This window comes from Rhinatrema bivittatum, chromosome 2, assembly GCF_901001135.1.
Source record: "Rhinatrema bivittatum chromosome 2, aRhiBiv1.1, whole genome shotgun sequence".
Classification (NCBI taxonomy): Eukaryota; Metazoa; Chordata; class Amphibia; order Gymnophiona; family Rhinatrematidae; genus Rhinatrema; species Rhinatrema bivittatum.
The window spans coordinates 112845749-112869156 of record NC_042616.1 but is presented as its reverse complement, the minus strand read 5'-3'; the positions used below and the strand labels follow the sequence as shown (position 1 = coordinate 112869156).

Genomic DNA, 23408 nt, shown 5'->3' with positions numbered 1-23408 from the left:
CAATTCCTGCTTGAAACTCTCGCCTAAACAAACCAGACTCTCAGTGACTCGCAAGCATGCCTTTTCCATTGCTGGCCCTATAATGCCAAGATCCATATCTGGTGCAAGAGACTTTAAAAAAGCCTTGAAACCTTTATTTAATCAAGCATATAAAGATCTTAACAGACCACATGTTTTCTCCTAATCCCTTAGTCCAGCCTCTTTAAAACAGGGATGGGCTTGTAAAGAGCCTAGATGTTTCTTTGCTTTTGTTTTTACAAGTTCTGTTTGTCTTATTGTGATTATTTTCTTATGAATGTTTTGTCACCCTGAACTTTAGAGGGTGTGGGCAACAAATCCTTTTAAATAAGTGAAATTGGCACAAGGGAACACCCATCGGTTACAGCAGAAAGAGATGCTCCTTGGAATTCTAGGACCTGAGAGTATGATTGAATGTAACAATTGGTAGCGACCTGCTTTTGTCTTTAGATAGGGAAATTATAATTATTCTTGGTTTTCCCCTTTAGTGAGTTTGTTTCCAATAAGAGAACATGGACATATCACTTTTAAGGAACACACAGACTTTAGCTTGTGCAGAATGGGTTGGTATTAGGGAGTTAGGTTCTCTTTTTGTGTTTGTTTTAGCATAGAGTAGTAGCAAAAGAAGAAAACTATGGAGCAAGCATCAATCCAAGGAGAAAAGAAAGAGAAAGAAGTGACAGCTAAGTGTGTGCCCATACCACCTTATCACCCTACAGCATAGTGGGTGATAAGGAAATAAAACAGTGTCAATTAAATACAAAGAGACAGAGAAATGCATAAGAGTAAAGGACAGAAGGAAGAGAAAGAAAGTGTAAAGTAAAGGAAGAACATATAGAAAAATTACTTATCTGAGTGACATTCCAGTGGAAAGAAACTCTTGGTTACTTGAAAAACATAAAGTATACACAGATTCAGTTTCTTAAATAAAACATACCAATAGTAGTAATTAAGAGTGCATTTAATTAAGTACAATTTTTCTATTTTTTTTATCTGATAATTTCACAGCTGTAACTTGGTAAGAACCAGTTCTGAAATAGCTAGGAGCAAAGTTAAGCATTATGAATTATTTAAGCTGCATAATAAAAATAATTGGTGGTTGGTATTAAAAATTAATTTTATTTCTATCATTGACACACACAGATTCCCTTTCTTTATTCCTGCTCTCCCTCCCTACCAACGGGAGACCTGATTTGGGTGGGTTTCGGGCCCTGTTTTGTACAAACCCGATAGAGGGAACTTCTGGCAGTGACCCTTTTTGGGCAACGTAAGGGAGCCCCTGCATTTAATTCTCAGCTAAGGATACCTATAAGCGGGAGGGGAATCCCATCTCAGAAGGGCTGTTTGCAATAAGATATCTGCTACGTTATCTGTGAGTAGGTCATATAGTAGGTTGGTTTTGATTTTGGATGGACCGAGTGTTTAGAAGTAGCGTCTCTATCTTGTACAGGTTTGCTTGTGTGAGGCATGGCATTCTGGTATTGCATGTCCCATGGTATATGAATGAAGGTTTCTGTCGGGGGTCCTTCTTTCCGCCTGAGTGTTTTCCCTACTCAGTGGTTATTGCAATTTTTGAAATTGCAGGGGATTTTGAGATTAATTTTGGTAAGAGGCACATTTCCAAGGCTGAGGTAGAGTGATGTAGAAAGTTTGCTGGGGAGGCTGAAAATGTTCCTGGTTGCATACATGCAGATACCAGCCATATGATCAATGGGCAACAGAAAGGCCTCCCTTTCCATTATGAACCTGCAGTTGATGGGGTTGTAGAATTGGATTTTTTTTTCCTCTTTTCCATTACTACTTGTGTTTGCTTAAGTTTCCAAGCTTTGGAATGCCAAATGGCATTGCTACAAATATCCAAGACCACATCCTCTCAGCTATTGAACTGCAGATTTTGAGGTTATGCTTGATGTATGTGAATCTAAGGCATGGTCTTTCTGTGGTCTGTGCTCACTTTTTGATTGGCCATAGAACAAAGCTTTAGGGATTCTGGTGTCCTCCATCCTTAGGAAATGGCCAGTCTACCAGAGGTGAGCTCTCACCACCATGCCTTCCATGCTGATGATAGATACCCTTCAAGGACTTGATCTTTTTTTTTTTCTCATCTTAAATTACAGATAGATCTTAGAGAACATGATGGAACTGCTCAGGTTGCCTGAAGTGTGTAAGAAATAGCATCCAGGGTTCCCATCCATATTGCAGTGTAGACAGTACCAGAATTTCTGATAAGTCAAGTATTCTGACAGAGATATAGTTTGCAAAGGCAGGTGAAAAAATGCATTGGTGACTTATGAAAAAAAACAATAAAAAGGAATGTTCATAGCATGGTAGTTGATGACTTTCTTTTTTTAACAGATGTTCAGTGAATGCTGGACAGCAGCAGATGTCAGGAGCCTCTAAGGAGATAGAGCACTTCTTGAAGAGAATCCATCGAAGTAAAAAGGAAAGAAAAGCTTTGCGACCCCTTGTGATTGAGGTACAATATGAAGCAAGGTCATTCAAGAAATATGCTCCTATACTGATTAGTGACAACTTTGACACAGAAAAAGAATAAAAATATCATAAGGTTTCCATTTTCACCCATCTCATAATTTTGTAACCTGCCAGGAAAGAACTTCTGGAGAAAAAGCACTAAAGCAAGTGACTGAATAAAAAGCAAAATGTGTTACTATAAGTCTACAGAAATGAAGGTCAACAAAAAACGAGGATAAACCCATTATTGGCTGTGTTAATACATTTTTTGACTAGCTTTTGGAAGTTATATTCCATGAGATCAAAATAGAATGAGCTGATTTATTTATTTATAGATATTTGATACGCTGCCTTTTCCCAAACTAGTCTCAAGGCAGATTATAATCAAAATTAATTACAATTACGGTTGCATCTGTATTTGTTTATTGATTATGGATGTATAATTTGTATGTTGTCCAGGGCTTCAGTATAGGTGACTCATAAATGCTTAATAATCAAACAATTTGCAATTGTTAGTCATGCATGTCCACAAGGGGGTAAAACCAGATGAGAGTAGAGATATGAAGTAGGATACTGCTGTCATCTAGAATGTAGCAGATAAAAGCATAGGATTGTTACCTGAATATATGGTGAATCACCAATTACAATACCCTTGTGATGTGAAAGATGAGATGGGGGTTGGGAGATTTTTGTAAGCAATGTGATAAGAATTTGGCAGAGCCTTGAGTCTGCTGAAAACCACTTATTGGGTTCTTACTTGAGGTGGATACTGCAATTGTGCTTGAATTTTTTCAATGCTTCAAAGGTAAATTATTGTTAGGTTCTAACAGTTAATAGTTTTTATATTTTTCCTTACATATTTAATGAGGATACCAGCATAATCATACTAACATAGTTACCCTTTATCAGATAATCTTAATTTTGAAAATGTTGAACGTCTTGTTTGCTCTTTCACAGATGCATTAAAACAGGTTATAGATATTGTAGTGCCCCTTAGAATAAGGAAGTCATGTCAAGCTCGGAGGAGAGTTTCCATGGTTTTCCCATGAATTGATTCTTAAAAAGAGCCTCATGAGTAAAGCAGAGGAACACTGGCATTCTCACAAGATTAATGCCTTTAAAAAAGCATTTTTTCAGGCTCGTATGAGCTATAAAGTAGCTTTTGAATTCAGTTGTCTCCTGTTTGCAGTCCTCAATCATCTGCAGAAACTGTTTGGAATACTTAACAGCTTGCTCCATCCTACCAAAAGGGGTACTGCCATTATGGATATCAACTGCAAAAATGTTACCACTTATTGTACTGAGAAGGCTGTGCAGATTCAAGTTGCCTCCTGAATTATGCCTGAAGAATCATTTTCTCTGGGAATCTGTGACCATATTATCTGTTGGTCTTAATTTAATGTTGCAGCCAGCACTAAAGTAACGGTATTGAACCCACTAAGACCTTCTCACTGCCTGTTTGATCCGTGCCTGGTCGGAGTGTTCTTTAGTTTGCAATCTCAATTTCTGAATCTCGTTATTACTATTGTAAATAGTTCTCTTTCTCAAGGTCTTGTTCCCTGTTTTTGTTAGGCTGTAATTACTTCAGTCCTAAAGAAAGGTAATCTACCCATTGACTCACTTACTAGTTAATAGGCCTAATTATATTCTTCCTACCTTGGCTAAGATCTTAAAGAAACTGGGCCTTTTACAATTTAATGATTTCATGTAAGATTTCAATATTCTACATCCACATCAGTTTGGTTTCCGTTCCAATCATAGCACCAAAACTTTATTGCTGTGTCTGATTATATTTTATAATACTTGCCTCAGGGAAAGTCTTTAATGGTCTCTTTAGATATCTCTGCTGTGTTCAATTATATAGAACAATCCATTCTTTTAAACAGGTGCAGTCACTTGGGATTTAAGAGAGAATTCTTTATTGGTTGTGGTCATATCTGTGTTATTGTTAATTTCAAGTTGAGGTCAGGCAGGTTACATCTACTTGCAAATCCAGCTCTATGGGAGTACACCAAGGATCGGTCCTCTCTTCCATGTTGTTCAACCTTTAAATCTTGCCTTTGCTTAATTTAATTTAGTCTCCTTATGCAGGAGAGTACAAAATCTATGCAGATGACATACAGCTGTTTTTCCCTGTGGATTCATGTTTATCTTCTGTCAGTGAATCATGACAGCTTCTAATCATTGGTTGGGACAAAACAATTTGTGCTTAAATCTCTCAAGCACCGAGGCCACATGCAGATCAGCAAAACTTTGTGTCCGTCGCAGCTGGCTGGCCCTTAACCGTTGAAGGAGTGCTGTTCACTTTTTTAGTTATCAGTGATCTTGATTTTTTTTTTTTTTTTTTTTTACTGTTGATCTCACATTTTTTCTAGAGCCACAACTGAATTCTTTCATAAAATCAGCATTTTTTAAACTTAGAATGAGTCATCCAATGAAGTACCTTTTATTGGTTGAGGACTTTATAACCATTGTTCAGGCTTTCATCTTGACTATAGAAGATAATTGCAATTCATTGTGGGGTTGATTTTAAAAACTTGTGCTTGCGCGTCCATGTGTGCGCGCTACCCAGCACACACACATGGGCACGCGATTTTATAACATGTGCGTACCAGTGCACGCATGTTATAAAATCGGGGGTTGGCGTATGTAAGGGAGTGCACATTTGTGCAACCTGCGCACGCCAACGCCCACGCCCTTCTGCAGTTTAGGAGCAGACTGGGAGGGAACTTCCCTACCACCTATACTAACCTTCCTATCCCTCCCCGAAATCCTTGTCTTACCATTTGCTCCTGCCAGCACATGATCCCCCGGCACAGCGGCAAATGGCTGCTGTGCCGGACGCCTCTAGCCCCGCCCCCCTCCCTGCGGCCCCGGGACTTTCACGCATGTGGCTGGACCTTTAAAAATTGGCCTGGTGGGCATAAGGTTTTGAAAAATTACCCCTGTATGTAGTAGGTCTACCAAAGTATAGACTTAAGGCCTTACAATTTCTTCAGAATGCTGTTGCCCTTTGAAGGGCAAGCATTTAGGTTCTCAATAATATTATGGTATTTCTTTTTAGTTATCTTGGCCATATGTTGTATCATTTTATCAAGTTATCTTCTAACTGCAAAATCATTTCTTCCAATTATATAGGAGATTATCTTCCCACTCATAACCACTTTGCTGGTTTCCCAAAATAATCCTGGGTGATCGGCATGTTGGGCATTGTTAGAAGCAAATTCTTTCTACTTATTTTGCAAAAAAAAAAAAAAAAAATTGGAACTCCTTATCACCCTTCAACTGACTCGGAAGCTTCCATATATTCTCACCTTTTTCATCTGTTCCAGCTTGAAATCTACCCAGATAGGGGCATAGTCTGACACACTTGTAGGGCCTATCTTTGCTGATATTATACGACAAAAAAACTCCTGTTAGACCAAAATATAATCTATTCTTGACATGGATGTATGCACTCTTGAAACATGTGTAAAGTCTTTTACCACTGGATTTAAAGACCTTCATACATATAAAACCTGTAATCTTTGGCAGAGGAAAGCTATACCTTTCTTTTCAGTTTTGCATAGCTTTTTTTGATCCAGGCGATTTATCAATTTGTGGATCGTGGACACAGTCTCCAGCTAGAAACAGCTGGCTTTTCATGTTTCTTATTAATAGATTTACTAAATTGACAAAGAAAGCATGTTCATATTTGTTTGGGGCATAGAGATTGCATATGGTAATCTCCTTACCACTCAACTTTCCAATAATTATAAATCTGCCTTTCGGATCAATAATTTCTTTTCCTATCTGGAAATTTATATTCTTGTGGAAAAGTATGTCAATCCAGCTTTCCTCCCCTGTGACATTGAGTAATAGCAGGAGCCTACCCACACCCTCTTTAATTTTTTGCTTTCTGTGTCTGATAAATGTTTCCTGGATGCATGTGATTTCAGCATTATTCCTTTTCAACATCTATAAAATTTTTGCCCTCTTAACAAGAGAGCCCAGTCATTCACATTCAAAGATATCAGCCTGATAATTTCACCCATTATCTAAATATCCCACAACCCGAGAACATGAAAACTTATCTCATTGTGAGGCACCCAGCCTTGACCCACATCTTTCTTCACTCATTCTAACTCAACCAGACTTCCAAACTAAGACTATTGAGTTTCAAAAACTTAACATCCAATCCCCCTGGTAAATCCTCTTTTCCCAACCTTTTCCTTTTCCCCTTCCCCCCCTTCCTCTCCCTCCGTTCCCCCATTGGAACCTTTTGTTCCCTTTCCCCAAAATAAAGCATATACGCTCTCTATATAAGAACATAAGGTCCGTTCTATGTGAATGGGTATTTTGTCACCCCACTAACTTTAACTTACATAAACCTGTCTCTTTAAGCTTCCAATACCCAAAAAATACCAGCTGCATAAAAATGTTATGCGTCACTGCTGTCCTTTTGTTACGGTCCCGGGCCGTGCACCAGGACCCTCCACTCACCTCACGGCCCGGCCTGGTTGCAGGAATCCCTCTTCGGCCATCCAGGCCTGAAACGCGGCCTGCTGCGGCGTCCTCCCTGCGAGGGAGACGCCGTCGGCGATCCGCTGCTGGCCCACCCCCTAGGTGCGCGCGCCAGGGCTCAGGAATTAAAGGGCCAGAGCGGGAAACGGAAGACAGCCTCCTTGCTGATGTCAGACGCTGCCGGGTTATTTAAACCCGGCAGCCACAGCTGAGCCTCGCCTTGCAACGAGGTTCGCTTCTCGGAGTATCTAGTTGTACTTCCTGCTTCCCGGTTCCTGACTGCTCCCGACATCTGACTTCTGGCTCCTGACCTTGCTTCGTTTTTCGACTCCGGCTTAAGCTCCTGTTCCTGGTTTTGGCTTCGACTTCTGGCTCCCGACCTTGGCTTGTCCATGGACTCCGGCTTCAACTCTCTCTGCTTCCACAGGGATCCGGCTCTTCACTCGCCCGGAGGTTTTACCTAAGTCCCAGAGGCTCGGGTCCTCACGGGCTCCTCCCGGGGGGGACCGCGGGCTTCCAAGGGTGAAATCTCTTCTGACCTCCTGGGCTCCATCTCATCGTCTGACTACCTCGATGGGCTGCTCTTCTGATACTTGGTCGCAGAGGATCCACCTAAGACCAAGAGGCCCGGGTCCCTACGGGCTCCTCCTGGGGGACCTTGGGCTTCCAGTGGTGAAGCCTTCTTCAGAGTACCTCTTCAGCGCAGCCTCCCAGCTGCGACGTCCACTATGGGTCTCCATGGTAGAACACCATCAGTCTCAGCCGGCCCAAGGGTCTACCTCCCGTACACCTTTCCCCACTCATGTAGCAGTGGTTTCTCTTCTAGTATACACTCTTAAAAAGCTCCTCTTTTCTGCTGAGCAAGCCATCTCCAGTGTGACTCACTGTGAATTTCCTAGTGCCAAACTCCCCACATCACTGACTATTCTGTCACACCAGCATTGAGCGATCCCAGATTTTTCATTCATTCGTATCATCTCACCCAGTTATGATTAAGCAGGCGTTGGACATGCCCTTTCTCCATTCACAAAGTTCCAGGATGTGACTTTCCTCAGTCAATGGGCAATATGATTTCTTCCACTTGGTTTCATAAACAGTTGGAGAAATTACTATGCTCGTTATGGGAACTAGGGCTGAGCTGTGCCCGATCCAATCTCCTCAGTTCCCTATTGGCATGACAGCTACGCCGTTATGAAGAACCTCTGTTTTCAAATGCTGTTAGCGTTCGCTTTCTGTGCCAGCCTTTAACAGGGAACAGTCCAAGAATAAACCACAACTTCTGCTGGCATGGCCAAAAAATTGTCAAAAAAACCAAAACTTCAAGTATGGGACTAGCTTCTTTTAACGAATTTTAGAAGCTATACAGCCAAAAATGGTAAGACTAAGAGAAACTGCTTTTGACAAACTGCAGCACTTTAATGCTTGAAACACCTGTGCCTTACCTTCAAACCATATTTGCAGTTTCGTGGGATATTGCAGTGTGAATTTAATTTGTTTCTGGGCCAGCTTTGCGCAGAGCGAGTTAAATGCACGCCTCCTTGCACTTGCACACATTGAGTAATCTTGGAAAAGTCTAATAATTGTCTCCTTATACTTCAGCTCGCTTTCCGTCCTATAAACCTGCATTATTCTTTGCTTATGAACGAAATTCAGCAGTTTCGCAAAGGTGATTCTCTGCCTCGGTTCCCCTTCTTTTTTACTTCTCAATTGGTGCACCCTCTCTTTAATTATGGCACCTTGTAAATCTGGTATGGATAGCGCCTCTGGAAGCCATTTTTCTAAGAAAACAGATATATTTACATCCAAAAGATCCTCTGGCAAACCAATTATATGAATATTGTTTCTGCATGAACGGTTGTCCAGGTCATCTATTTTCTCTTCTTGTGATTTTACCTGTTTCTCTGGTTTAATCAATCTGCCTTCTTGCGCATTCGCCTCATCCTCCAGAACTGATATTCTCCCATCCATATTATCAAATTGCGTGCTAAAATCAGAAATTGTAAATGTAACATCTGTGATCTGCGCCAAAAACGAATACAGAGTATCTTTTAATGCATCAGACACTGCCTCAGTAAGTTCTTAATCTCACTTGAAAGGGTAAGCCATGTGGATTTCTCAGATAAGGTAGCCATTTTCTCATCTTCCACACCGATTCTCTCTCTATCTTTTTTTAACCCCCTTTAATGGGTGTAGTGTTGGGCGATTTGTACAAAAAACTGTGTATCAACATAAAAACACAATATTTCCAAGTTCAGTTACCGTTTTTATTGTCCCACGAAGTCAGATTGCAGGCGATTAGAGAGAAAAACGCAGAGAGCTCTAAGAAACACAACCCCTGTCACCTCATCATATGGCTCCCACAATTCATTTTAATATAGAACTCCATCTCCATAATTCTATATCTTTCCAGCAAAATAGTGTGATCATAAAAACATAAGAAATTGCCATGCTGGGTCAGACCGAGGGTCCATCAAGCCCAGCATCCTGTTTCCAACAGAGGCCAAAACCAGGCCACAAGAACCTGGCAATTACCCAAACACTAAGAAGAACCCATGCTACTGATGCAATTAATAGCAGTGGCTATTCCCTAAGTATAATTGATTAATAGCCATTAATGGACTTCTCCTCCAAGAACTAAATCGAAAGCAAATCAGAGCTCCAACAGAATCAAAAGAACTTACTGGCCCCCATCAATCCAATGTAATATGTCAGTATGAACTGAATCAAGCAGAGTCTCTGTGCTGTGTCCAGTCTGGAAACCTACTAATTAAATCTAACCCACCAGAATCTTCTAATAAAGATATTAACTGGCAGGATTTTTAAGAATATGATTTAGAATAGACGTTATGAATGCTAACGGAGCTATGTCTTCAAAAAGTGACCCCTTCATTATTTTAAGCAAAAGAGCCAAGATATCTGATAACCCTTTCACCAAGATCACTGAACATAGATCTAACCAGCAAAATGAGGACCTAACATCAGTTGTCAACTTCCTAAATTCAAAAAGTATTAAGGACATGAGTTGCCTCTAAGTTAATGAGTTGCCTCTAAGTTAGAGTTGCCTCTCCAACTTTATGCATCATAGGATTTTAATTGACTACCACCAATTTTGGCATTTTATTTCCTAATTTGAAGTGTGAATTATTCCTATTCCTTTGGCATCCATAAGGAATTTTAAGACTAAAATCTATGGTATGGAAAGGCAAAGTCTTGCCATATGGCTTGAAGGAAAGGTCTTAGAACCCTTTCCTCTGTATCACATGAAATCTGTTTAACTGCCTTCAATACTTTTTTGAGTCTTTTGGATAATTGATGCAGTTAAATTTCACTTTGATGAAATTGATGATTTCACCATCATGTAGAAGTAGCTATGTCTCCATACAGCCTTAGTTGTACATTTTCTACGGTGTGGGCTTTGAGCCTTCTACCATGTTGTGGGATCTTAGCATGGTGTTAACCCAGTTATTAAAAGCTTTTTCAAGGCTCTGGGCTCTTGTTAATATAGGATTTGACCTGAAGGTCATTAACTTTGTTAGATCTGCCAGCTGAAGTGATCACTATCTCCTCCAGACCCTAGTGCCTTTCCTAGCTTGTTCCAAGTTTTTTCTAGTAAATTGTTTTTATGCATGTTTCTAGTCCTTGTCTATCGTCATGTGTAAGTCTGCAAAGGTGATTTTCTTTTATTTTTCGGATACAAGTGATCCATCGCTGCCCATCTGGAGTGATACAAAGGCCCAGTTAATTCACAAAGGTTTTCTTGTTGGTAACAATAAACTGGAAATTGCCATAGTTCTTTTGATTAGAGAATTGTGTGATTTTCACTGGGTCTAGTGGGGCATGTCAAGACTCCATCACTCTGAGAAATGCTGCAATGTGGGAATTTTCTCGTCCTTGTTTTCGGCAGGGGTACTTGATATGAAATCAAATTTTGAATAGTCTCATATGGAATCTCTTTGAAATGTAGAACCTGACTCCATCTCTCAAAGGGCCCAATATTTTGGTTCAGACTGCCACAAGAAAAGAAAACAATATAAGGTTGGCCTGGCGCCACCCAAAACATTATTGCCTTTGGCACTGTTTAGTTTTTCCATTTTGTTTGAGACAGCCTGTAGCTTGGGATTTCCCATGTGTGAGGACTGCTATACTGCTTATCCTCGGAGAAAGTGAATTTACTAACTTTAATTTTGGTTCTTTGATGGACAGTAGGATGTCGATCCTCACAAAAACCCTTATGCCTCCCTTGGAGTTGAGTTCTCCAAATCTTAGGTTAATTATGGACTGAGGGGCCCTGCCTAAAGAAATTCACCATCCAGCCTAAATCTTGCAATAAGTTGAAAACCTATGAGCCTACACGAGATCTACGGTCCTCTGTTACAAAGTTTTTAACTGTTTCATCTCTAAGTACTACTGATTACATCAAACACAGATGAAAGCTATTTCATTTGCAGGCCCACAACTCTGGAATGCACTACCAGCAGGTCTGAGGGAAGAAAGGGACTTAATTTTAGAAAGCAACTGAAAGGTTTAGATTTTAACGAGGTATATAAGTAATGTTTTATTGTATTTCATTATTTGCACTGTTTGGTTTTAATGTCTTGTTTTAGAAATTGTGAATGTTTGAGATGTAATCCACCTTGAACCACATTGTGTGTAAAGGCGGAATAGAAGTAATTTTTTTAATTTAAAAAAAAAAAGTGCACCAATGTTTGGGTGGCTTGCATACTTTCCTCTGTCAACTTTGCTCTAATTAGCCAGTTGCCTAGGTAGGGGTGAACTAGAACTCCTTGCTTTTCCCAATTCTGCCACGACCACCATCAAGAAGGTCCATGGAACTTTGGCAAGACCAAATGGCAGAGTCTGAAAGTGATAATGCCCCTCTAGCATCGCAAAGCAAAGAAACTTCTAAAGTTCTAACCTTATGTGAATATGAAGGATATGCCTTTGTCAGGTCCAAGGAGGTCAGGAATTCTCCATTTCTCATCGTCATTATAATTGATTTCAATATTTCCATTCTGAAATGAGTCATTTGAGAAATTGATTGACTGCCTTTAAATCCAGAATAGGGAAATATGAACTTTTCTTTTTAGGGACCACAAAGTAGATAGAATGTCAGCCCTGCACCCACTGGGATGCAGGAACCAGAACCACAGAAGATGATTCAGAGTTTTTTGTCTCTTCTGGACAGAATGGCAAGGAGAATTATGAAACAGGATGGAGAATGCTAAGGCATAACCCTGTAGAATTATGTCCAGGACCCATGTTCTGAAGTAATATGGACCTAACTCCAATAAAACTTGGACAGATTATTTCTTGAATTGTGGTTTAGATCCCCCAGCACTCACTGGGAACTCCAGGAGGTAGCTGCAGACCCAGAAAATCCTCCATTTCTACCTCTTTTAGAAGACTGAAAGGACTGAAATCTGCCAAAATACTATGACTTCTGAAAGTTGTAGGTTCGTCCCTGCTTACTTCTCCTAATATAACAGAATCTACTATGCCCCAGAGCTGACTAGGTAAAATCTCTTGGTCAGTCCTTCAGTAATTTGGGCATCTTCAAATCCCTCCATGCTTTGGACATCTTTTCAAGATCCTCACCAAAAGAGATTGCCTTTAAAGGGAAGCTTTGTCAGCTTGGTCTTTGAAACAGTCAACCAATTTCATAATCAAAGGTGTTTTCTAGTGCCACAATGGAAGCCAAATAATCTGCCCTGACTCTAAAGAAGTGGCACTTTCCATAACATCTCTATTAGACTGCAGGAGATCCTCTTGGATGAGCTGAAACAAGGGTAAACCAGACCTCGCTACAATGCAGCTATAAGATACTATCTGCAGCACCATGCTTGCTCCTTCAAAGGCCTGCTTCAAAACAGATTATATCTTCCTGTCCAGCGCATTTTTCAAGGCAGCTCCACCTCCTACAGGAATAGAGGTCCATTTAGTTAGGGACCACAATAAGTCATCCACCCTTGGGAATTTAAACTTCTCCTTATGCTGAGGACTCAAAGGATACAATTTTAATAAAGAGCATTCTTCTCTAAAATTCACTTCAGGGGAAACCGATTCCAGATTAATTAAATTCTTGACCACCTCGTGCAAAGGAAAAGACAGAGGGCTTCCTAATGCAGACCATAGTAGTGTCCTATGCTGAAGAAGGCTTCTCCTCCTTCTCTTCTGCAGTAAGAACATAAGATATGCCATACTGGGTCAGACCAGGGGTACATCAAGCCCAGTATCCTGTTTCCAACAGTGGCCAGTCCAAGTCACAAGTACCTGGCAAGTACCCAAACATTAAATGTCACAAGCTACTATTGCTTATTAATTAATAGCAATTTATGGATTTTTCCTCTGTGAACTTATCCAAATCTTTTTTAAACCCAGTTACACTAACTGCTGTAACCATATTCTCTGGCAATGAATTACAGAGCGCTGAGAGAGAGTTTTCTTAGATTTATTTTAAATGAGCTACTTGCTAACTTCATGGAGTGCCCCCTGGTCCTTCTATCCGAGAGAGTAAATAACCAATTTACATTAACTTGTTCAAGTCCTTTCATGATTTTGTATACCTCTATCATATCCCCTCTGACTATTCTCCAAACTGAACAGCCCTAACTTCTTTAGCCTTTCCTCAAAGGGCAGACATTCCATACCCCTTATTTTGGTCACCCTTCTCTGCGCTTTCTCCAGTGCAACTATATCTTTAGATGTAGTGACCAGAATTGCACAAGGTATTCAAGATGCGGTATCACCATGGAGCAATACAGAGCCATTATGACATCCATCCATTTTATTTTCCATTCCCTTCCTAATAATTCCTAACATTCTGTTTGCTTTTTTCATCACCATAGCACACTGAGCCGATGATTCCAATGTATTATCCACTATGACGCCTAGTTCTCTTTCCTGGGTGGTAACTCCTAAGATACAGCAAGGGTTATTTTTCCCTATATGAATCACTTTGCACTTGTCCACATTAAATTTCATCTGTCGTTTAGAAGCTCAGTCTTCCAGTCTCGCAAGGTCCTCTTGCAATTCATCACAATCCTCTTGAGATTTAACTACTCAATTTTGTGTCATCCGCAAATTTGATCACCTCACTCATCGTACCCCTTTCCATATCATTTATAAATATATTAAAAAGCATTGTTCTATGTCCAGATCCCTGAAGCACTTCACTGTTTACCTTTTTCCACTGTGAAAACAGACCATTTAATCCTACTCTCTGTTTCCTGTCTTTTAATCCACAAAAGGACATTGCCTCCTATCCCATGACATTTTAGTTTTCTTAGAAGCCTCTCATGTGGGACTTTGTCGAACACCTGAAAATCCAAATACACCACATCTACCGGTTCACCTTTGTCCACGTGTTTATTCACCCCTTCAAAAAAAAAAAAAATGTAGGAGATTTGTGAGGCAAGACTTCTGTTGGGTAAATCCATATTGGATGTGTCCCATCAATGTCTGTCTAAATGTTTTTTGTGATTTTATTCTTTAACAGTTTCCATGATTTTTCCTGGCACTGAAATCAGGCTCACTGGTCTGTCGTTTCCCGGATCATCCCTGGATCCCTTTTTAAATATCGGGTTTACATTGGCCATTTTCTAATCTTCAGATCCAATGGATGATTTTAATGATAGGTTACAAATTAATTGAAATAGGTCTGAAATTTCAGTTTTTAGTTCTTCAAGAAACTTGGGGTGTATACCATCTGGTCCACGTGGCTTGCTACTCTTCAGTTTGTCAATTAGGCCTACCACATCTTCCAGGTTAACTGTGATTTGGTTCAGTTCATCTGAATCATTACCAAAAAAAAATCTAAGGCACAGGTATCTCCCTAATATCATCTTCAGTAAACACCGAAGCAAATAAATCATTTAATCTTTTCACGATGGTCTTATCTTCTTTATTTAATTCTTTGCTCTTCTAATGATCCAACAGACTCCCACTCAGGCTTTCTGCTTCTGATATATTTTAAAAGTATGTATTGTGGGTTTTTGCCTCTATGGCCAACTTCTTATCAAATTCTCTTAGCTTGTCTTATCAATGTCTTACATTTAACTTGCCACTGCTTATGCTTTATCCTATTTTCTTCTGATGGATCCTTCTTCCAGTTTTTTAATTAAGATTTTTTGGCTAAAATAGCCTCTTTCACCTCTTTCACCTCACCTTTTAACCATGCTGGTAATCTTTTTGCCTTCCTTCCACATTTCTTATTGTGTGGAATACTTCTGGACTGTGCTTCTAGGATGATATTTTTTAACAGTGTCCATCCAGGCCTTTTGCACACTTTTTATATTTGTAGCTGCACTTTTCAGTTGGTTTTTTCATTTTATCAAAGTTTCCCTTTTGAAAGTTTAGCGCTAGAGCTGTGGATTTTCTTACTGTCCCCCTTCCAGTCATTCAAATTTGATCATATTATGATCACTATTGCCATGCAGCCCCACCACCATTATCTCTCTCACCAAATCCCACTCTTCACTGAGAATTAGACCTAAAATTGCTCCCTCCCTCATCTGTTCCTGAGACTATTGCTCCATAAAATTGTCATTTATTCCATCTAGGAACTTTTTCTCTGCATGCCCTGATGTTTCACTTACCCAGTTAATATTGGGGTAATTGAAATCTCCCATTATAACTGCATTACCAATTTGGTGAGCTTCTCTAATTTCTCTTAGCATTTCACTGTCCGTCTCACCATCTTGGCTAAGTGGTCGGTAGTATACACATAAGGGATTTCTACCCATAAAGATTTGATTGTGCATTTAGTCTCATGCAGGATCTGTATCCTGTTGGTCTCTATGCCATCCCGGACATAAAGCGCCACACCACCACCTAGATGCTCCTCTCTGTCATTGCGATGTAATTTGTACCCCAGTGTAGCACTATCCCATTGGTTATCCTCTTTCTACCATGTCTCTGATGCCAGTTAAGTCATCATTCACTGCTGTACACTCTAATTCTCTCATCTTACTTCTTAGACTTCTGGCATTAGCATTCAAACATTTCAAAGTGTGTTTTTTGTTTGTATTTACATTCTGCTTTTTAGTTGACGGGAATAAATTGGTATCTTTTAGCTCAAGTTAGTTTTTAATTATAGGCACTTGGACTACTTTTGTTATTATTGGAACCTCTCTGTTTGGATGCCCTAATTCTAATGCTTCATTAATATCATTTGAAGATACCTCCCTCTGAACTGTGCGCTGTTGAGCGACTGTCGGCTTTCCCCTTTTTTCTAATTTAAAAGCTGCTCTATCTCCTTTTTAAAGGTTAGCACCAGCAGCCTAGTTCCACCCTGGTTAAGGTGGAGCCCATCCCTTTGGAAAAGACTCTCCCTTCCCCAAAAGGTACCCCAGTTCCTTAAAAACTGATTTCCTCTTCCTTGCACAATTGTCTCATCCACGTATTGGGACTCCGGAGCTCTGCCTGCCTCTGGGGACCTGCGTGTGGAACAGGGAGCATTTCAGAGAATGCTACCCTGGAGGTTCTGATTTCAGCTTTCTACCTAAGAGCCTAAATTTGGCTTCTAGAAGCTCCCTTCCACATTTTCCTATGTCGTTGGTGCCCACATGTACCACAACAGCCAGCTCCTCCCTAGCACTGTCTAAAATCCTATCTAGATGATATGTGAGATCCACCACCTTCGAACCAGGTAGGCATGTTACCAGGCGATCCTTATGCCCACCAGCCACCCATCTGTCTACATCCCTAATAATCCAATCACCAACTATGACTGTCGACCTATCCCTTCCCTCCTGGGCAGTAGCCCTGGGAGAGACATCCTCGGTGCAAGAGGACAGTGTAACACCTGGAGAGCAGGTCCTTGCACCAGGTTGATGCTCTCCGGCAGCACCAGGGCTACCAGACTGGAGTTGGGACTTGGCTACTATGTCCCTGAAGGTCTCATCTATATACCTCTTTGTTTGCCTCAGCTCCTGCCTTTCTAACTCGTTCTCTGAGAGCCAGGAGCTCTTTGCATCGATGCACATGTGCAGTTTCTCACCGGTGGGTAAAAAATCATATGTGACACGATGCAAAACACTGGGAGGACCCTCTTTTGCTGTTGGACTGCTGCTTTCATCTTACATTTTTTCAGTTCCTATTTAAGTTTTAGGTTGCTAAAGGAGTAGGAATGCGTACAATTAGGGTCCTTTAAATGTATTAGTGTATTAATTATATATCTGGTAGTGACCTACAAGGGAATGATCAAACTCTTGATAAGGTGTGGGGAATTTCTGAATTTTAGTTAAAAGGTTGATTTTTTTTTTTTTTTTTTTAGTGTGAAAATGTCACCTGCCAATAAATTAAAGGATGAGCTACAGAGGGGTGGGAGGGTTGGGAAATACAAACACGCGAACTTCTGTTTATTGCCTGCCTTTCTGATTACTTATTTAAAACAAACCACACAGAGATCACAAGGACTGAGTGATCAAAGATGACAGCATCTCCTTAAAAAGGCAGACCATGTAGGATTCTTCCTCTTCTAGATCTTCTCTACTGTCGGCACCCCCTGGAACTTTAAAACCTTCCAAGGAATACTCCGATTCAGAGAGAATCTCTTTCCCATCCCTATAGAACTCCTTTTTGGACTTGTTAGCTCTGTTTCTAGAAGGAAAAAGCTGGAGCAGAATTAGGTACCAAACTCTGACTGATGAGAGGGCCTGCTATTTAAAAAAATATTTGGAAACCTAGGCCCAGACCTAGAAAAGGAGTCCACAGGAAAAGGAACCAATCCTGGCCCTTCTTCACCTGTTACATCAGTAAAATCTTGCTGAACAGGAGTGAGAGAAAGAGACTTTGATTCTCACTGATTCCCTTGTGGTCCCAAGATGGCTGCCATAGAACCTGCAGTGACCATCTCATTAATGGGGGGGAAAATCCTCAGATATCCTGCTTCTACTAACAACCTTGGAGCATTTCAATCACTAACCGGATAACATCCCAGTTCAGCATGCATGCGGCAAAGTTTTTTTCTGTGCTTCCACTGTACAGGTCCTGCACTTGATGCAGAGTATGGGCTTTTTCCCAAGGTTTACAGAAAAAGCCATTCCCCCTCTGACAAACATTTCTGCAACACTGATAATCAGAATGTTAGGCACTTGTCCTGTGAATGGCTTCCCCAGCAGTATTGCACAGAAAAAAAATGGTAGCCGCTCTGCTCAAGTCGCCAATAGACTTTTTTTTTTTTTTTTACTTTATCAAACTCCTAGGGATAAACAAGCCTCTACTCTGTTCTCTCTTAAAGAGAGAGGTGCTGATCCAGAAAACAAACTAAAATTAAGGAGCAGGAGGAGTGCAGCCAACAGAGGAAAGAGTTGGAGGTTATTGGGGGGGGGAAGACCAATCCTACCAGCAACACTGGTCCTGGAACTATTTAACCATAGGAAGGAGACCAAGATTTTCACTGCGGGAGCTGTCTTCAATTTGTGCCTACTAGATCGAGGACCACGCTTAACTGAGAGAGGGAATACTTGGCTTTCACCTTGGGAGAAGTCCCCTATTAGATTCCACTGCATCTATCCAAGTCTCAATACCCAGTACAGGATGCTTATCTGCCATCTGCTGGAGACAGAGTACTGGTAGACTGAGCTCAGCATGGATATCTATATGGGGTGACGACAGGGAGCCTATTGTTCTCTCTCTCCATTTGCTGATCAGTGAGCAGAGCTCACTCGTTTGGATTGGTCTGCATGGATGAAGAGGCAGTGCTTGTAATCAAATTTTGTTAGAATTAACAGTTTATTTCAATCTATGACTGGTTTACTGACTTTTAAAAGTATGATATGATGATGAACAGTTTCCTTTAAAGTGGTTTAACTTTACCTTATTTTGTCTTTGCTCCATTTCAGTTGTGTGTTAGTTGTAAATCACCTAGAGTCTTCTACAATTTGGCGATTCATACATTTTAATAAACTGTAAACTGTGTGAATGTAGCAGGCTACATATTCATTAGTATTTTCAATGCCAAAGCAAATGTAATAAGTAGTATGTTATAGCTTTGATACTTTAGCTATTCCCTGCCCTGTGTCTAATTACTGGTATAATGCAAAACATTCTGCTTGTAGAAATCTTTACCTCTTGGAAGTGAAACGACTCGTCATTCCAGCATCACAAAGAAGATGATTACTGTAAGTATTGAAATAGTGTAATGGGAATTATTAGTGTACATAATTTTTGCAAGCCATAGCCTGAGTGAGCACCAAATGTCTCCATTATATTTGCACATTCTGTATTATAGTTCATGCCCATGAAATTGCTTTCCTTGACCATTCCAGCATGAGAGCTTGCCTGAATGTCTGAGCAGACCATGCTGAATTTGCTCGTTTTTTGCTGCAGCTATACAGTTTTGTATTTGTGAAGGAAAATGCAAGGAAGAGTGAGAATATACTTGATTGCAGTGATATCATACTACAGAAAAGCATGTTGTTTTTTTTAAGAGACACTACCCTCTCCCCCTCCCCCAACAAAAAGAAAAGTTTGAAAAGTTAAAGTAGTAATCCAGGTCAGTGTGTACTACTCATTTGAATTTGAATATTTTTGTGTATGTTCTCCAAACCAGTAGGCCTACACATATTAAAGAAAATATAATTCTGTAGTTAGGATTTCATGGATAAATGAGAGAACAAATATTGCAGAGCTATATCCCTTCCCCTGTTCTGGTATAAATAAACTCTCTTAATACCAAAAAAACTGAGTTTCTGTTGATACATCGACCTCACGCTGAGCTTCAAAAAGACACTATTACGTTTGATAATCTCTCCTTTACACTCAATAAACCCATCAAAAGTCTTGGCGTTTTTCTTGACGCCACTCTCTTTCAAACCTCAGATTAAAGCCCTTTTCAAAACTGGGTTTTTCAAGTTACACTTGATTTCTGGATTGTGTCATCTACTTTACAACTCTGACTTTCACACTATCGAACGAGCTATTATCTTTCCACATCTTGATTATTGTAATAGCCTGTTTTTAGGTTTACCTAAATCCACCTTGCAACCATTACAGTTATTACTTAACTCAGCTGTTAGATTAGTTACAAATACAAAACGATTTGATCACATTACACCCATTCTTTCTCACTTAAAATGGTTATCAATTACTGAGCGTTTCTGGTACAAAATTGCATGACTGTCTACAAACTCCTTAGTCCTGATTCTCCTCCCTGGACTAATGCCCTACTAAGAATATATCAGCCAACCCATCAATTAAGGTCATCACAGCATGGTTTACTTGATATACCTTCTGTTCGTTATACCCATCTTTCTTCAACACGAGAAACTGCTTTTCCTGTAGCTGCTCTCTCTACCTGGAACTCCTTACCCTATGAGATTCGTGTACAAGAAAATTTGAAGAAATTTAGGTGTTCACTCAAAAGCTTCCTCCTACACCATGCCTATAGCTAATTCTGAATATGCAATGATGATAATGTTATGCTATATTATGTTCTTGATATTTTCCGTTTAATGCAGATTCCCTTTTTGTATTTTTTAATTATTTTATAGTGTCTTGAAGAATTTATTATTTTGTTGTTTGTATTTGATGTAATTATATTATTTTGTTTGTTTTATTGTAAATCACTTAGACCAATTTTTTTGTGTTAAGAGATTAATACATTTTAATAAATGAAAATGAAAATAACTATTAGAGTTTCTGGGCAGGTATAATTTAGACTGGTTACCTTATAGAATCTGCCAAATTCACTCATGTCCAGAGAAAACTGGTGATGCCTTTACAATACCTACAGTACCTGAATGTAATCCTCTTTGAAGTTCTGAAAAAAGTGTGAAAAGTGAAATATAAATAAAATAAATATTTAAACAATAAATAAATGAAATGTCCGTATTGCCATCGTTAGTATGTTGCTGAAGATTTGGATGCTTTTGTTCAGATAATGAAATCATAGTTTTGCTTGAAGATTTAATGGCAGAGTGCCTCAGGTACTAGTTAAAGTAGAAATTTCTATCTTTTCTTTCATGGATCCTTAAGCTGTTAAACTTCTGTAAAAGCTGAAAATAGATGATTTTATTCCTTTTGCCTGTTTAAGTAATAACTTGCAGTTTTTGTGTGCTAATGTGTTGATCTTTTAGGATCCTACCTTTAAGCCATGCCAAATGAAGACACACTTCTCCCTTCCTTTCCAAGTGAATTATGTTGCTGAATGTATTCGCACTGTTCCATACACAAGCCCAGACTATGCCAGGTACAAAGTATATAATAATAATGATGAGCTGATGTACATTACATAATAAACTTAATGGAAGTATTCAGTTCCTCTTCATCCAGCTAGAACAGTCCAGATGCATGGACTGCAGATGGAGACAGAGACTAACAGGCTTGCTGTTGTCACCCTATATAGGCTTCTGTGCTGACCTCAACACGCCATCATTCTCTTCAGCAAATGGCAGGCAATCATTCTGTGCTGTGAACGGAGGATTGCTTAGGCCAGGTGAAGAAGATAGAAATTTGGTTGGGCAGCTGCTGAGGTGGAAGTCTAGCCAGTGGATTAGGGGTCTTCCAGTTATTGGACCTGGATTCTTACCTGCTACCATCACTGAAAATTATCCCTTTCTCATCATCCATTCAGACAAGACCAGATACATGGGTTATGCGTCCTAATCAGCAGATGGAATCAGAGAATAACAATAATCACCCTTTATATGCATCCATGCTGACCTCAGCAAGTCAGTATTCTCTATTTCCAGCATAGTACACTGCACATCTTGTGTTCTAGACTAATGCTGTTCAAGAAAGAGTTTGTTAGCTCAGGAAGTGAAAGCACGTGGCCCTAGCCTAGGTGGCGATTCAGAGGAAGGCAGCTCCTGAGGTGAAAGCCTAGTGCTTCCTCCCTCAGTTGAGCAGCTTCTTGATCAGGGGGCTTCTGGGATCCTTCTGGGCCTGGTGAGTTAGGTGATTCTTGCTCCTCCCCTCCATCTCCCCCCTCCTTAGCTGCTTCTTCTGGCTCTTCAGTACCCTTCTGCTCTCCTGCTGCGATGTCTGCTGTTTTAATCAATCAATTCAATAACAACAAAAAGGAAGGCCTTGCCAGAACACCTCAGGCCCAGAATGGGAGGCAGCACAGATAGCTCCGAAGAGCTACCGCATGAGTCATTGTTTTATTGTTGACCTTTCTGGCCGCAGTGGTGAAGTCTGCAGAATGGAGGAGTCTCGAGGGAGTCATGTCAGTTGCCATGGAGCGTGGAAAAAAACCCACGCTCTGTGCAGGCTGTGGCCTGTGGAGGGTGTGGGCAGGATCAGCAGCAAAGCTCTGCTGCGCTTGCCTGCAGGAGAAAGGACATTTCTGCTGCAGTTAAGGATTTTCTTTGGAGGCCTGCAGTTTTCAGGAGATTCCTTTTAGGCAGGTATCGGGTGGGCCTCAGGTTGGGGATTTAGAGGGGAAAAAGTCCTGTGGTTTAGTTCTGTCACATTTAGACCTTAAGGATTTAAGAGTAAGTGAATGGGAGGGAATATTGGAGGAGGGAGAATGGTCCCCTAGGAAAGAGGATGTTTCTGCTATGGTTCAATTGTTCCATGAAAGGGAACTTCTATAATTTCACAATCCCTAAGGACGCTGAGTGTAACAGAAGAAAAAGGAGAGGCATCTGTTAACTGCGAAAAAGACCATACAATGACGAGTTTAAGGAAATCATCCATAATTTTTCTGTGGAATAAATTAATTAAGGATTTGAGCTCCATGTAATGGATACCCCAGAGATAAATTTTAAGAGGGGCAACATAATGGCGAGACTGTATCTTATTTGTTTAAAAACATGTATATTTTGCTAATAGCAAAAAATCTGTGTAAAGCGGATTACAGTGTTACACAGAGCACCATATAAAACAAACCCAATACATTGCACAAAAACAATAAAACCTAAGCAAAACTTAATAGTAAACAGTAAAATATTTAATGTTCAAAATTCAAAACAGTTAGGAAAAGCATCTGGAAATAAAGATTTTAAGCATCTTCTTAAAATGAAGATAATCATTATACGTGAATAAGCATTCCACTTGGCATTGATGGGGAAGGCTCAGGAGTAATTGAGCATGCTTCAGTGGAGTGATAGTAAGTAATTGTTTATCTGATGAATGCATATATTCAGGGGGTGGGATGGGAGAATACAGGGAAAGCAAGTTGACCATGTAGGATGGTCTATCTTGTATGAAGGCTTTAAATACCAGGCAAAGAATTTTAAACTCTATGGGTTGCATGATTATGAATAGAACCACCCATTACCAGTTGAGCTACAGCATTCTGAAATAATTGAGGCACAGATAATCGACAGTTGGGCAAACCCATATATAATGAATTGTTATAGTAGATTGTGGATAATTCAAAAGATTGTTATAGTTCAAAAGTCTTCATGAGAAATGATGTACTTTAATCACAGCAATAATCTGTTTAAAAAACCCCTTATTTTAATAAA

General features: G+C 40.0%; 1 protein-coding gene across 1 annotated transcript in view; it reads left to right on the top strand.

Annotated features, from left to right (window-relative positions):
- Nucleotides 1-23408, top strand: part of PITRM1 (pitrilysin metallopeptidase 1) — a 206640-nt gene that overhangs the window by 149163 nt on the left and 34069 nt on the right. Inside the window, exons 21-23 of the mRNA XM_029588546.1 lie at nucleotides 2374-2494; nucleotides 19053-19115; nucleotides 21072-21184. Coding sequence (XP_029444406.1) covers nucleotides 2374-2494; nucleotides 19053-19115; nucleotides 21072-21184 — 297 coding nt within the window. The remainder of the gene's footprint in view (nucleotides 1-2373; nucleotides 2495-19052; nucleotides 19116-21071; nucleotides 21185-23408) is intronic.